Source organism: Ovis aries, chromosome 3, assembly GCF_016772045.2.
Source record: "Ovis aries strain OAR_USU_Benz2616 breed Rambouillet chromosome 3, ARS-UI_Ramb_v3.0, whole genome shotgun sequence".
NCBI classification, from domain to species: Eukaryota; Metazoa; Chordata; class Mammalia; order Artiodactyla; family Bovidae; genus Ovis; species Ovis aries.
The window spans coordinates 211,451,848-211,465,080 of NC_056056.1; the positions used below are offsets into that span (position 1 = coordinate 211,451,848).

At 44.9% G+C, this 13,233-nt stretch overlaps 1 protein-coding gene across 1 annotated transcript in view; it reads left to right on the forward strand.

The window, feature by feature from the left end:
- Positions 1–12,976, forward strand: part of C3H12orf4 (chromosome 3 C12orf4 homolog) — a 36,814-nt gene extending 23,838 nt beyond the window's left edge. The window contains exons 10-14 of the mRNA XM_004006949.5: positions 2,732–2,806; positions 6,992–7,194; positions 9,905–9,962; positions 10,668–10,735; positions 11,912–12,976. Of these exons, the coding sequence (XP_004006998.1) occupies positions 2,732–2,806; positions 6,992–7,194; positions 9,905–9,962; positions 10,668–10,735; positions 11,912–12,004 (497 nt within the window). The 3' untranslated portion in view covers positions 12,005–12,976. The remainder of the gene's footprint in view (positions 1–2,731; positions 2,807–6,991; positions 7,195–9,904; positions 9,963–10,667; positions 10,736–11,911) is intronic.
- The last annotated feature ends 257 nt before the right edge of the window (positions 12,977–13,233 follow it).

A 13,233-nucleotide genomic window follows, 5' to 3' on the forward strand; every position in this document is an offset into this window, starting at 1 on the left:
TGCCAGGCTCCTCTGTGGGGTTCTCCAGGCAGGCATACTGGAGTGGGTTGCCATGCCGTCTGTCAGGGGATCTTCCCAGTCCAGAGATCGAAACCGTGTCTTCTGTGTCTCCTGCCTTGGTAGGGGTTCCTTACCACCAGTATCACCTCAAGATTCACAATTCAGACTGCACGAAAGAGCATACGGTGAGAGACCCTGTGACCCTGCCCACCAGCCGTACAGTGTCTGCTCCTGGGGCAGCCAGCGCCGTGTCTCATGTACCTTCCAGACATGCGTTTATGAATGTGTGTGAGCACATGTCTGTGTGTATTTACAGATTTTCCTGCTTCATGCAAATGGCAGCTTTCTCTGCACGCTCTTTTGTCCTCTGCTTTTTTTCCACTGAATAGTTTATCTTGGGCATCCTTCCACATCTGCACAGACAGAGCATCCTTAGCGCCTGTTACTGCTGGATAGGGTCCACTGCAGGATATCCCCTTAATGACCACTTCCCTGTTAATGGGCATTTCATCTGTTCTAGAGTTTTGCTCTTCTAAGTAATAATGCGTGAATAACCTTACACATATATCATCTTGCATGAGTGAGCGTATCTGTGAAATAGAGTCCTAAAAAGACAATCCTGAGCTAAAGAGCACAGCCAGTTGTATTTCTGGTAATGTTAGCAATTACTCTGCGCCGCGACCCCACCAGTTTGTATTTCCGCTATAGGTGACTGGCTTTGTTCTGGCAGTGCGTGTCACTCACAACAGACCCCAGCTGAGTCTAGGAAATCAGCCTGGAAGTGCACCCCAACAAGGACCTTCAGGCAAATTCCAGTCCGTCCTCTTATTCTTCTGCCGACTCCTGCCCCCGTATCATTCAAAGTGGCACGGATGTGATCAGAAACGTTCAGCTCTTATTCTCAGTAGTGACTAAAAGCATGAAGACGGAGATCACGACAGTGTAGGAGAAGGCGGAGGGTGCTGAGTTTATTTATGAGAGGTTAGAAAGTGTGTGGGGACGGAAAGTTTTTAAACCACATACGGTTCAGGCACCGTGTGTACATCATGGTAGTATTTTGTTCTTGTTCAGGCAGCTATTTTGTGGTTTAAGTGAGTCAGTGAAACAAGTAGGTTTATAAAAGACTCCTTTCTTAGAGAAGCCCGCGTGTTGTTACAGAAGAGTTTTGCCAAAATGCTTTCCCCGCCTCTTCCTTTTCTGAGGCGTGCCCACGTGCTTGTTATGCACGATTACATCCTGATACGCAAGTCTGTCTATTCTAAGACAGTCCGTTATTTTTCTCACTGTGTTTTTTATATCAGCATCTTTATGTTTTTGTGGTTCATGATAAGCCAAAAGCAGTTTTGTTTTTGTACATATTTTATACCCATTTTAAAAAATAACGATCTTCTTAGTGTTACAGGGTATCACCTTTGAAACACGGAAAGCGGGCGGGTTATAAACTGTTCTCTTTTTTGTTTCTTAGGAAGGATTTTGTCAGTTTCAGATTGCACGTGAACAAAATTTAAAGAGTCCTCGTTTACTGTTTTTTTTGTTTTCTGTGCTGTGAGCAGCCATTTATTCAGAGCCTATCAATTTCCTGGGTCAGTATGAGAATCAGATTATTGCCTGAAATGTGGATTCTGGCAACACAGAGCCTTCTGTCTATGTCTCTCCCTCCCTCAGTCTGTTTATAAAATATATGCGTTTACAAGGTACAGTGTTATAAATCAATTACTCAAAGTAGTCAGTGGGTAAAACACTAGGCTACTTTTATTCGGAACTTTTTAAAAACTATAATACTCCCTTGGTAGTTTCAGTTTACTCATTTGAAGTTCTGACTGTTTTCAAGTGATTTTCTGATATTGAAGGCCATTGCAATATAGTCTTATATTGAATTTGTATAGATACATAGTTTCTTAAAGATAGCTATGCCAATAATATTCATGCTGCATTTTTCAGTTCTCTTAGGATTCTTATAAAATTCAGATGTATCTTCTATTAAAAATATTTGTACACATGTAAAATAATGTGTTCAGCCATAATAATGAATAGTCAAATGTGCTATATTTTATTTTACCAACATTAATCCTTCAAAGTAATGTCATCCCTTCTAAAAAGAAAGGAAAACTATTGAATATCTGGGAGGAAAAAGAAGACTCCATCTGAAATGGAATCTCAAGTATCTGTTTGGAAGAAATTGTATATAGTGTCAGATAAGAAGTGACAGATTTCAAGGATGGGCTGAATATCAAATGATTCCTGGTGCTACTAACCATTAGCCTGTCATCCTGAACAAGTTATATCCTCAACAGTGACTCAGATTCTAAAAATAAAGATGGCCACCCCACAACTGCCTGATGAAGTTATTTTATGTGTAGGTAACTTAGTGCCCTGAACTGCCCAGATGGAAAACAGAGCCTTGGCAAGTCTTGTGGTCAAGACCACAGAATGTGGAATCTGAGTGTATAGGTTCCAGACCTGGCTCTACCACTTACCTGCGCCTCCTTCATTAAGTGAATTAACTCGTCTAAGCCTCTGTTCTCACATGTAAGATGAAAAGGGAAGAGTCTTGTGCTTAGAGGAGTTTTGTAAAAATTGAGAGCCCATCCGTGTACAGCATGTGGCAGACCACCTGATACCTGGAGATCCTTAGTAAGTCTCTGCTGTTGTTGTGGTTGTTGGAGGGACAGCAGTAGTGTGTTCTCATACGTTAACTCTGTTCTCTCGTGTTGCATTATCTTATGAATAGATTCCGGAAGCCGAAATGGAGGAAGTGATGATAAGACTAAAACTGCAGATAGAAACTATTTAAATATTTTACCTGGTGAGTATTATTTCACTTGCAGTTTTCTTGTAATCACAGGCATTGAAATCATAGATTTGAAACACAGGTTCTTTTGGTGTACATTATACAGGTTGTCAAGTGTATCACCTTAGAACTCTGTATCTCTGTAGATACACTGTCACAGGGTCCAGCAACTAAATCCTTATTCTTATACCAGCCCTGAGTTTTCCCAGATGCGTACAAGAAAAATGCCTCAAGCCGTTGGGTAAGTTCTTCTTCTTACTTGCTATGTGACACATTGTTTCTTAGTTTCTTAAATGAGCCAATAAATCATTTTTCTTCTGACATATAAACAAAAGTAAATAGATACGTAAATAATTGAACACGCAGGTCATCTGAGTTAGAAACTTTTATTGCCGTCTTCCCATAAATTTTCCTGTCTTCCCTTTCTTTAAATCTCCTGTGTGACTCTTGGGAGTGTTGCTTGCCAGCTGAGGGTCCAGGCGCTCGGTGCGCCTCCTGATGCCACGCCCTCTGATGACCTTCAGCAGTGTCTGTAAGACAGGGCGCAACAGGAAGGCCCGTCTGTGGACATTGTGTCAAGTCTCTTCAGCCACATGTCGCAGGTGCAGAAACAGCCAAGGTTGTCTGGCCCCATTTCCTTCCCCAGATTTTCGACGCCAAGGCCACATTCCACGCAATCCTGGTGCTCACTCCTCTCCCGGCCAGCTAGCTTGTGGTTGTCAGCTTCCGAGTGCACGCCCACCTCAAATAGCCCACCCCGGTGGATAATGCTAAGTGGTGGGAATTGCGTCACCACGAGGTAGTTCTCCACTTTGTGGAGCAGGAAACTGTCCTCCTCTCCATCTAAAAATACCTTCATTGAGACAGGATTTATCTTATCTCTCTTCATAGGTGCATAATTTAAATCACCTATATTCTGTGGCTTTCTTAAAATGTGTCACCCTTATCTGTTCCGGAGGCACCGATGTCTGATTTTTTTTAACTTAACTCTTTACTGCTGTGTGTATTTTCCCTCTTGGTCCTTCTTGGAAAAAGCTCGAGGTGAGCATCTGGCTATTACTAGTAAATCAGGAGACTGTGCTATAAGTCAGCATCAGAGGAGGAGGAGTAAGGGTTAAGTGAGCTATGCTGGTAGCTTCTGAGTTTCCGTTTGGGAAAAGCTTGCCAGCCTAGCCAGGAAGGATACAGGAGATTAGAAGGGTCCACATCACAAAATGCTTCTCAATTTTGAAGTTACAGAGAAAGAGTTTGATTTATGTCTCTTTTAACCAGTGAGTTTGCTTCATCATTATCTAATTACTTGTAGCTTGTATCATCTTAAGAATTAAACATCAGCTTCTTTAATTCTTAAAACAGCTTTGTAAGGAAAGCAGTCAGGCGTTATTTTTCCCATCTAATTCATGAAGTACAGAGGATCCGTAAATTGAACTGATTTGCCCAATCGCTCAATCAGTCAGTGCTAGATGCCAGATCTTCTTAACACCCAGTCTGGTCCCTTTTCCTGCCGTTTTCTGTTATTTCAATCACCACTGCCAGTGCCGAGACCCCCATGATCCTCACGGGTAAAACGAGGCCCAGGACAAGTCGTCTGAGGTCAGATGAAGCAGTGCCAGCTTGGGGCTTAGGAATACCTGACTTGCGCACTAAGTCAGTCATCAGCCCCTGTGCTGGCTGTGCAGGTTCAACATGGTGACTCCCATCGCCTAAGCCATCAGCCAGAGTTTGAAAGGTGGGACTTCGTGGGACCTGCCTGGTTTCTGATAAGCAGTCTGCGTCTCGTGTTGCCTGCCAGGGAAATGGCAGCCGTGCCACTTCTTGCCAAACAAGTTTTTTTTTTTAACGTTTCTTCTGTCTAGTTTGGCCTGTCCCTGGCCTTTCGTTAACTTCTTTTACTGCTTATCTGGTTCTTGTATCAAAAGTCAAAGGAAAAAGAAAGCCAGACTTTTGACTAGGGCCTATCGGTGACACAGCTTATGTATACTTGTAACTGGAAATTGTTAAACACTGTGCCAACGAGTGTTAAGTACTTTAAACATAATCTGTGTTTATAAGTAAATATAAAGTAAAATCCTAAGATAAAGACCTTGAGGCCAGGATGAGCGGAATTTGTGGGGATGTGGGTTAGTGATGGAAGACTAGGTTTTACAACAGCAGGATTTTCCTCGAAGAACATCTCAGAATTTCCAGTGAGGCAGGTGTGTTTATAAAAGCATATTTTTATATATTTTCTGTTTATTTACATTGACAGAAACTGCAGAATATAAAAGCCAATGGCTGGCATGGCTACCTAGGAAATGGAGTGATTGTAGAAAGCCTGGATGTTAAGGCTTGATAAAACAAGCTTTCGGTTGAAGACATTTGATTACCATTCAGCAAACCAGAGTTTACCAAGTACCTTCTGTGTACCAGGTCCTGTAGCTTCATGAGCTACAGACAGCACAGTAAACGAGAGAGACAGAAGTCCTCATAGTCACGGCAGGTAAACAGAGGTACTCTCTTTAAAATAACCTCATAAACAGATAACAAAAGAATTTCAGTGCTCAAGTGAAAATAAAACAGAACAATGTGAAAGAGAGTAAGTGAGGGGTGAGGGAGTCCTGCATCAATCAGATGGGTCAGTCAAGGAAGACTTCTGGGAGGAGGTGACTTTCGCTCTGAGACGTGATTGGTGAAAAGCAGTCATCTGAACAGGAGCCGTCGGGGAAGGGCCCTCAGGAAGCAGACCTGGATCAGGAACAAGCCCTGTGTGTGTGAAGACCTTTAGGAAGGCCGTGTGGCTGGGGCAGGAGGAAAGGGTGAGACAAGAGGATATAGTTGGGGTTTTTTCCGAGTGTCGTGTGAGCCTTTTGGACCATGTTAAGTGGGAGAGTGATATAAGCTGATCTATACTTAAACTCATTTTAACTGTACATATGGATATGATCTGTTGGTGGGGAGGAATGGGAACAGAGTGGTTAATTCTGAGGCTGTTACTGAAACCTAGGTGATAAGATGGTGCTGTGAACTAGGGTGATAGCAATGATAATGGAGTGCTCAGGCTTGAGATGGTTGAGATGTTTGTTATAGATCACTTCATGGCACATAGAAGGAGGAAAAATGGAAGCAGTGGCAGAGTTTATTTTCTTGGCCTCCCGAATCACTGTGGGCAGTGACTGCAGCCATGAAATAAGACACTTACTCCTTGGAAGGAAAGCTATGACAAACCTAGACAGCATATTAAAAAGCAGAGACATCACCCTGCCAACAAAGGCCCATATAGATAAAGCTATGATTTTTCCAGTAGTCATGTACAGATGTGAGAGTTGGACCATGAAGAAGGCTGAGCACCAAAGAATTGATGCTTTCGAATTGTGGTGCTGGACTGTTGAGAGTCCCTTGGACAGCGAGGTGATCAAACCAGTCAATCTTAATGGAAATGAACTCTGAATTTTCACTGGAAGGCCTGATGCTGAAGCTCCAATACTTTGGACACCTGATGTGAAGAGCCAACTCACTGGAAAAAGACCCTGATGCTGGGAAAGATTGAAGGCAAAAGGAGAAGGGGGTGGCAGAGAAAGAGATAGCATCACGGACTCAATGGACGTGAATTTGAGCAAACTCCAGGGGATAGTGGAAGGCAGTGAAGCCTGTTGTGCTACAATCCATGGGGTCTCAAAGAGTTGGACAGAACTTAGCAACTGAACAACAACACTGAAAATAGTCGGTGGCGAACTGGATTGGGAAGGATGTCCTGAGAAAAGGAAAGTAATGAAGGCCAACTCGTGTGTTTCTGTCTTTGCAGCTAACGGAAGGAAACTGGGCCCCTAAACTGAGATGGAGAAGAGCAGATGCAGGGTGTAGGGAAGACAGATCTTCAAGTAGCCTGTCTTGACATGTTAATTTTGAGTGAATTAGGGCACTTTGAGCATTTACATCAAAATTGTGATGATGGGCACTCGTTTGATTTACTTACTGCTTGGTGGTCTCTTCATACCAATTCATGAACCTAAGATGAATTCGGCCATCACCTCTCTTTTCCATCACCTTCTTTCCAAGGATTAACTGGTGCTAATTCTCTTTGCTTCCTGAGTTCCACACAGGTCCCTGATAAACTCCTCCGCTGGTTGAGCACATTGGCTGCCCGTCGCAGTCGTCTCTGAAGCCCGCTAGTGAACACGCTTTGTGTTTCTGAAAGTCACGATTGTTATCTGCTGTTCACAGGAGAATTTTACATCACACGGCACTCTAACCTCTCAGAAATACATGTCGCATTCCACCTTTGTGTGGATGACAACGTGAAATCAGGAAACATCACTGCTCGGGACCCCGCCATCATGGGGCTCCGAAACATCCTCAAGGTTTGCTGTACCCACGACATCACGACCGTCAGTATTCCCCTTCTGCTGGTGCACGATATGTCAGAGGTAAGCAGGTGGGAAAAGTGCTGGCGTTTTCTGAGAATGTGGCAACACTGTAGAATAAGCATCATCCACTTTACATTTGTGGAGAAGGCAGTGGCACCCCACTCCAGTACTCTTGCCTGGAAAACCCCGTGGATGGAGGAGCCTGGTGGGCTGCAGTCCATGGGATCGCTAAGAGTCAGACACGACTGAGCGACTTCCCTTTCACTTTTCACTTCCATGCATTGGAGAAGGAAATGGCAACCCACTCCAGTGTTCTTGCCTGGAGAATCCCAGGGACGGGGGAGCCTGGTGGGCTTCCATCTCTGGGGTTGCACAGAGTCGGACACGACTAGAGCGAATTAGCAGCAGCGGCGGCAGGTTTACCTCCACATTTGTATTGGCCTAGACTACCGCTAAAATTACTTAGCATTCTCCGAGTAGGCATTGACAGGCAATAGAAAGAGATGCTTGCTCGTTGGCAGGAAGAAGCCAGCCTCCTTTTACCAGGTTCTCAAGGACACTGTTGCTATAATGCACATACTGGCGGCTTCTACAACTAAAATGTGGCACAACTGTTCGCTCCTTTTGCTATGGACTGTATTTTACGGTTTTAAATTTTAAAAAAAATTATGTTTCCATGACTGCTTTCTCTCGTGCTTTCTTCCCTCCCCTCCATGAAAGCTAGTTAGAGGGGATAAGTTGTGGACATAATACAGAGGTTAAATCCAACCTTAGTTAGAGAGTCTGGAGGAGCGAAACAGCCTCCAAGCAGACAGGTTCCAGCTGGTCCTTCTGAGAGAGCCCATGGCCAACAGGGTGAAGGGCCCATATCAGCAGCACAGTGCTGCTGGTTTTGAGTGGCATTGTTTAAAAGCAAAATGGCTAGCCGGCAAGGACAGATTGTGAAAGGAAGGGCGTTCGCTCCTTGATTATTAAAAGTTACTTACCAGAGTAGCAGATGTGTGTAAACCCTCTTACCGTAAAGAAACAGTGCAGATTTTATGTTGTACTTTTCAGAGTGACTGAGTCCCCACTTAGACTCATCGTATTCAGGAGGCCTCACTTTAAATGCAGTTCTCTGTATAAACACACACACAGCTCGAGTCCATGTAAGACAAGGTGGTGGTTTAGATGATTTCCCACTGACCATCCATTTGTGTTTTTACCAGACACGCACCGTTTTGATTAAGAGAACTCCGAGTCCATTTAATGAGAGGTGCGCCCGTGTTCTCAGTCTCAGCCTCAGTGGTACCTGATACGGCAGTAGGGAGTGACTGACCAACGTGTGTTGTTTTCTTTCCTTCCGCTGTCGCTTTATAAGGTTTCAGGCCCACCAGGAACTTTTAGCCATCCTTCTCATCACAAACCAGCCCATCCATAGCAGAGTCTTTGGGGAGGAACAAAGAAAGTTTGTGACGCGGTCCAGCCCCACGGAAGTATCCAGACATGCCTGCAGCTGGACTCCTGGTTAACCAGTTTATAAAAATGGTTCTATGTAGGTGGGAAACAACCTCAAAGGCAGCATTTCCAAAAGTCACCAAGTTCGGCCTCACTCCCAGACATCTGACACTAGCAGTGTGCCCTCTCCCACGGTGTCACGAAGGTTTCATGACTTAAATCGGGACGGCCAGCTGCAGAACATTAAGTCTGCATCCAGAGTCCCGTTTTAATTCACAGTGGTATATCAAGCCACACTCCTCCCATCAGTCGTATTTAAACATCCATTCAGGTCACAGAGTCTACCCTGCAAACTCAGACGACACTGCCCAGGATATAGAGGCGGTGTTTGTCTTAGCTTTCACGAAAGGGTCCCACAGCATTTCGTCTCTTGTTTTCGTCCTGTGACAGACACACTTGCCACACTCATGCCCATGCTGCAGCGCATGTGAGGTGACACCACTGTCGGAAATGGTCCTGTCCTGGGGTTGATAAAATGAACTGCAATTTAAAAAAAAAAAAGGAAAAAATAATCCATCAGCCAGAAGGAAGACATCCTGCTCTTAGCAGTTCTATCCCTGTAGACCTTTGCGATCTGAAGACAGTGTCATCCTGGAATCAGTCTAACCTGACAGACGGGGAGAGAACCTGCAGGTCACGAACCCCGAGTTCCTGACTCTTCCTCTTGTCTGTGCTGTGAACTTGTTGACTCGTGTGGGACTCACCAGGTTTTAGTTGTAATGGTTCTGGTAGACGTAGATGATGTTCTTTGTTTTTAACTTTTCGTTGTTATTTACTCACTCAGCCACGTCCGATTCTTTTGCGACCCCCTGTACTGTGGCCCACTAGGCTCCTCCGTCCATGGGGTTTTCCAGGCAAGAATACTGGAATGGGTTGCCATTTCTTTCTCCAGGGGATCTTCCTAACCCAGGGATCGAAAACCCACGTCTTCTGCATTGGCAGGCGGATCCTTTACCACTGAGCCATCCGTGAAGCCCTTCTAACCTTTCTTAGTGTATAATACACCTCGGGAAGAGCACACAGAAACATAGATCGCACGTTCCCCGACTGACCACCGACATCAGCAGGGCCCAGGTGATGAAGCAGAATGTCACCAGCCAGCACCCCAGCAGCCGCCCCAGGCTCTCGTCCAGCCTCGTAACCCACATTCTCTCCACTGCTCCCTCCACAAGCATAGCCGCCGTTTCCACTTTGAAAAGCACAAGTTAGTTAGGTATTTTTTTCCTGCAAAGTCCTATCAAAATCATATGATTTATTTTGTTTCTGTTTTTAGGAAATGACTATACCATGGTGCTTAAGGAGAGCGGAACTTGTGTTTAAGTGTGTCAAAGGTAAGATACCACCTGTTATTTAACACTAAGGACCTGTATTTCTTCCTCGAAAATCTTGACAGTCGAGCAAGCCAGGTGAAAGAACTGTACTGTGCCCCAGTCATCTGGTGCCCCAGTTAAATGATTTAATGAGCAAATCCTTCATAATGGACTTTTTAACCTTTTCCAATCACAAAATAAAATCTCTAGCCGTCTTTTTTGTTTGTTTCGGGTCACGCTATGCAGTTTGTAAGATCTCAGTTCCCCGACCAAAGCTTGAACCTGGGCTGCAGCAGTGAAAAGCACCCAGTCCTAACCATTAGGCCACCAGGGACGTCTCCAACCCTCTTGAAATGCAACAATATTTGAACATTGATAGAACTTACTCTCAGCTACCTTTCATTTTCCCGAAAAGAAAATAGAACCACATGTTTAAGGAATCTTTAATGACCTGCTTTGGCTTTGTTGTGTGGAGACAAAATAGAACTCGAGAAATGATCATTCCAGGTGTTTTGACAGCACTGTGTGAAGCCGTGCTGGTGTGGAGAATTAAGGATTACAGAAGGGTATCTGGCCCTCAGGCTTAGTCTCTCCCGCAGGGAAGTGGGTGCCTAAAACGTGAAGACAGGTAGCCTGACCGTAAACATCCAGTTTACTTTCAGTAAAGGACAGGTAGGCTTGAAGACCAGAACTCATCATTCAGCCACGTTTGTTGCTCTGTTCCAGGTTTCATGATGGAAATGGCCTCGTGGGACGGAGGGATTTCTAGGACAGTGCAGTTTCTGGTGCCGCAGGTGTGTTACCTGGGTAGATCTCAGCCCCATCCAGCTCTGCTATAGTATTCCTTACAGACATGGCCAGGCACACTGCCCTGCACACAGCATGGTCGTCGTTTAATCTCTCAGTCACATCCGACTATTCACGACCCCATGGACTGCAGCCCGCCAGGATCCTCTGTCCATGGGATTCTCCAGGCAAGAATACTGGAGTGGCTACCCACCGAGAAAGTTTTAACTCACTAATATTCACAGATAGAACAGTAGGGAAACAGTGGGGAGGGAAGCCCCACCCTCAACTCATTCAGTTCAGTTCAGTTCAGTTCAGTCGCTCAGTCGTGTCTGACTCTTTGCAACCCCATGAATCGCAGCACACCAGGCCTCCCTGTCCATGACCAACTCGCGGAGTTCACTCAGACTTGCGTCCATAGAGTCGGTGATGCCATCCAGCCATCTCATCCTCGGTCGTCCCCTTCTCCTCCTGCCCTCAATCCCTCCCAGCGTCAGAGTCTTTTCCAATGAGTCAACTCCTCGCATGAGGTGGCCAAAGTACTGGAGTTTCAGCTTTAGCATCATTCCTTCCAAAGAAATCCCAGGGTTGATCTCCTTCAGAATGGACTGGTTGGATCTCCTTGCAGTCCAAAGGGACTCTCAAGAGTCTTCTCCAACAAATGCTCACGGCTTTCTGTGTTTTAGAGGGAGAAGTATTTGGAGCCATCAAGGCACTCTGTTTACTGTTGAAAATGTTAGCATCTACCACTCGAGGGTTCTTTGATTTAACCCAAAGCTGAACTTGACTCTTCTTTCCATTTTTTCCCCCACATTTATGTTATATAGAGTCTAAAGAGTTCATAAAGGAGGACATGAGCAGGAAACGATTCTGTCTTCTGTGTAGAATTCAGCGCAACGAGTGGTACTTTTATCTCTGATTGCACTAGTATTATTGAGGGCTTTTTCTGGTAGTGAGGCTTCCTGCTTGGCGGACACTGTGTGGGTTCTCAGAGAAACGCGCCTGCCCAGAGCCATGCAGTCGAATCAGTTCCCAAAGATGAGGTTCTCACATTCCACCTCGTGTCCAAAACTACTTGCATTACTTCCATATTTTAAAACACTTAAAACATTTTTTAAAAATCACTGATAGTTTAACAAATGCAAACTCTTCTTTTTTTTTTTTTTTTTTGTTACCTCTTACAGAGTATTTCTGAAGAGATGTTTTACCAACTTAGTAACATGCTTCCCCAGATCTTCCGGGTGTCATCGACACTGACCTTGACTTCCAAGCACTGAGCCCCCAGAGATCAACACGCTGAAGAAGATGCTGGGATCCTGTCAAGACGCCCAGAAAGAGAACTTGCCACCCAAGGCACAAATCCCATCATGATAAGCATCTGCTAAACATTCCAAAAACCCATATGTTGTACAGACTGGTGATCAGCCCCTTACTTATACATTCATTCTTAAGCTCTGTTTATGGAAAAAAAACTTTTTTTTTTCCCTACTATCCTATCTGTGAATATTAGTGAGTTAAAACGTTCTCTGTTTCACACATGGGCATTTGATGTAGGAGATTATTCACTACAATTTCATGGAAATACTTGACTTTTCCAAAAGTTTGAATCATATCCTGGTACAAGGCTTATTAGTGAGTCACTGAGTCATGTCTCACTCTTTGTGATCCCAACAGAGCCTGACAGGCTAGAACGCTCCAGGCAAGAATACTGGAGTTGGTTACCATGCCCTTCTCCAGGGAATCTTCCCCACCCAGGGACTGAACGTGCATCTCTTACGCCTCCTGCATCGGCAGGCGGGTTCTTTACCACCAGGGCCATCTGGGAAGCTGCAAGAAACAAAAAGCACTCTTACTGGTAGGCCTACACATAATCACAGAAACGCATTTGGCAGAGACAGTGCTTTCTCATAACACAGAATGTGTGTTGATCTTCTACTCAAGGCAGCAACTGTCCAATAACAGCCCCGAGGAGAATACCACTCCGGGCTGGGTCCACAGCTCATTAACACTTTACAAACCCTTTTCCAAAGAGCCTGGCGGTCCCACCGAGAAGAAGGTAGGTGTTTGGCCCTTGGAGCAAGAGATTGTCTTCCAAGCACGAATGCTACCGCTGCAGCTGATTCTAACACAGAGCAAGGTAGGGAGAAAACAGGCTGTGCTGGTGCGGGGTCAGAAACTGCTGGGCTTCGTACTGTGACAGGTCAGATTGGAGGTGGGTGCAGTGCGATCAATAAAAGGCGTTAACATTCGGCTTCTCTGGGGGTCCAGTGGTTAAGACTTCACCTTCCAGTGCAAAGCGTACGGGTTCACTCCCTGGTCAGAAGCAAAGATCCCCTGTGCCTTGTGGCCAAAAAAACCAAAATGTAAAACAGAAGCAATATTGTAGCAGATTCAATACAGACTGTAAAAATGGTCTGCCTCAAAAAAAAAATACCAGTTAAAATTTGTGCCTATTTAATAAATTGTTTGGGATTAGCAGATGCCAGCTTCTGTGGTGGGCTGCAGT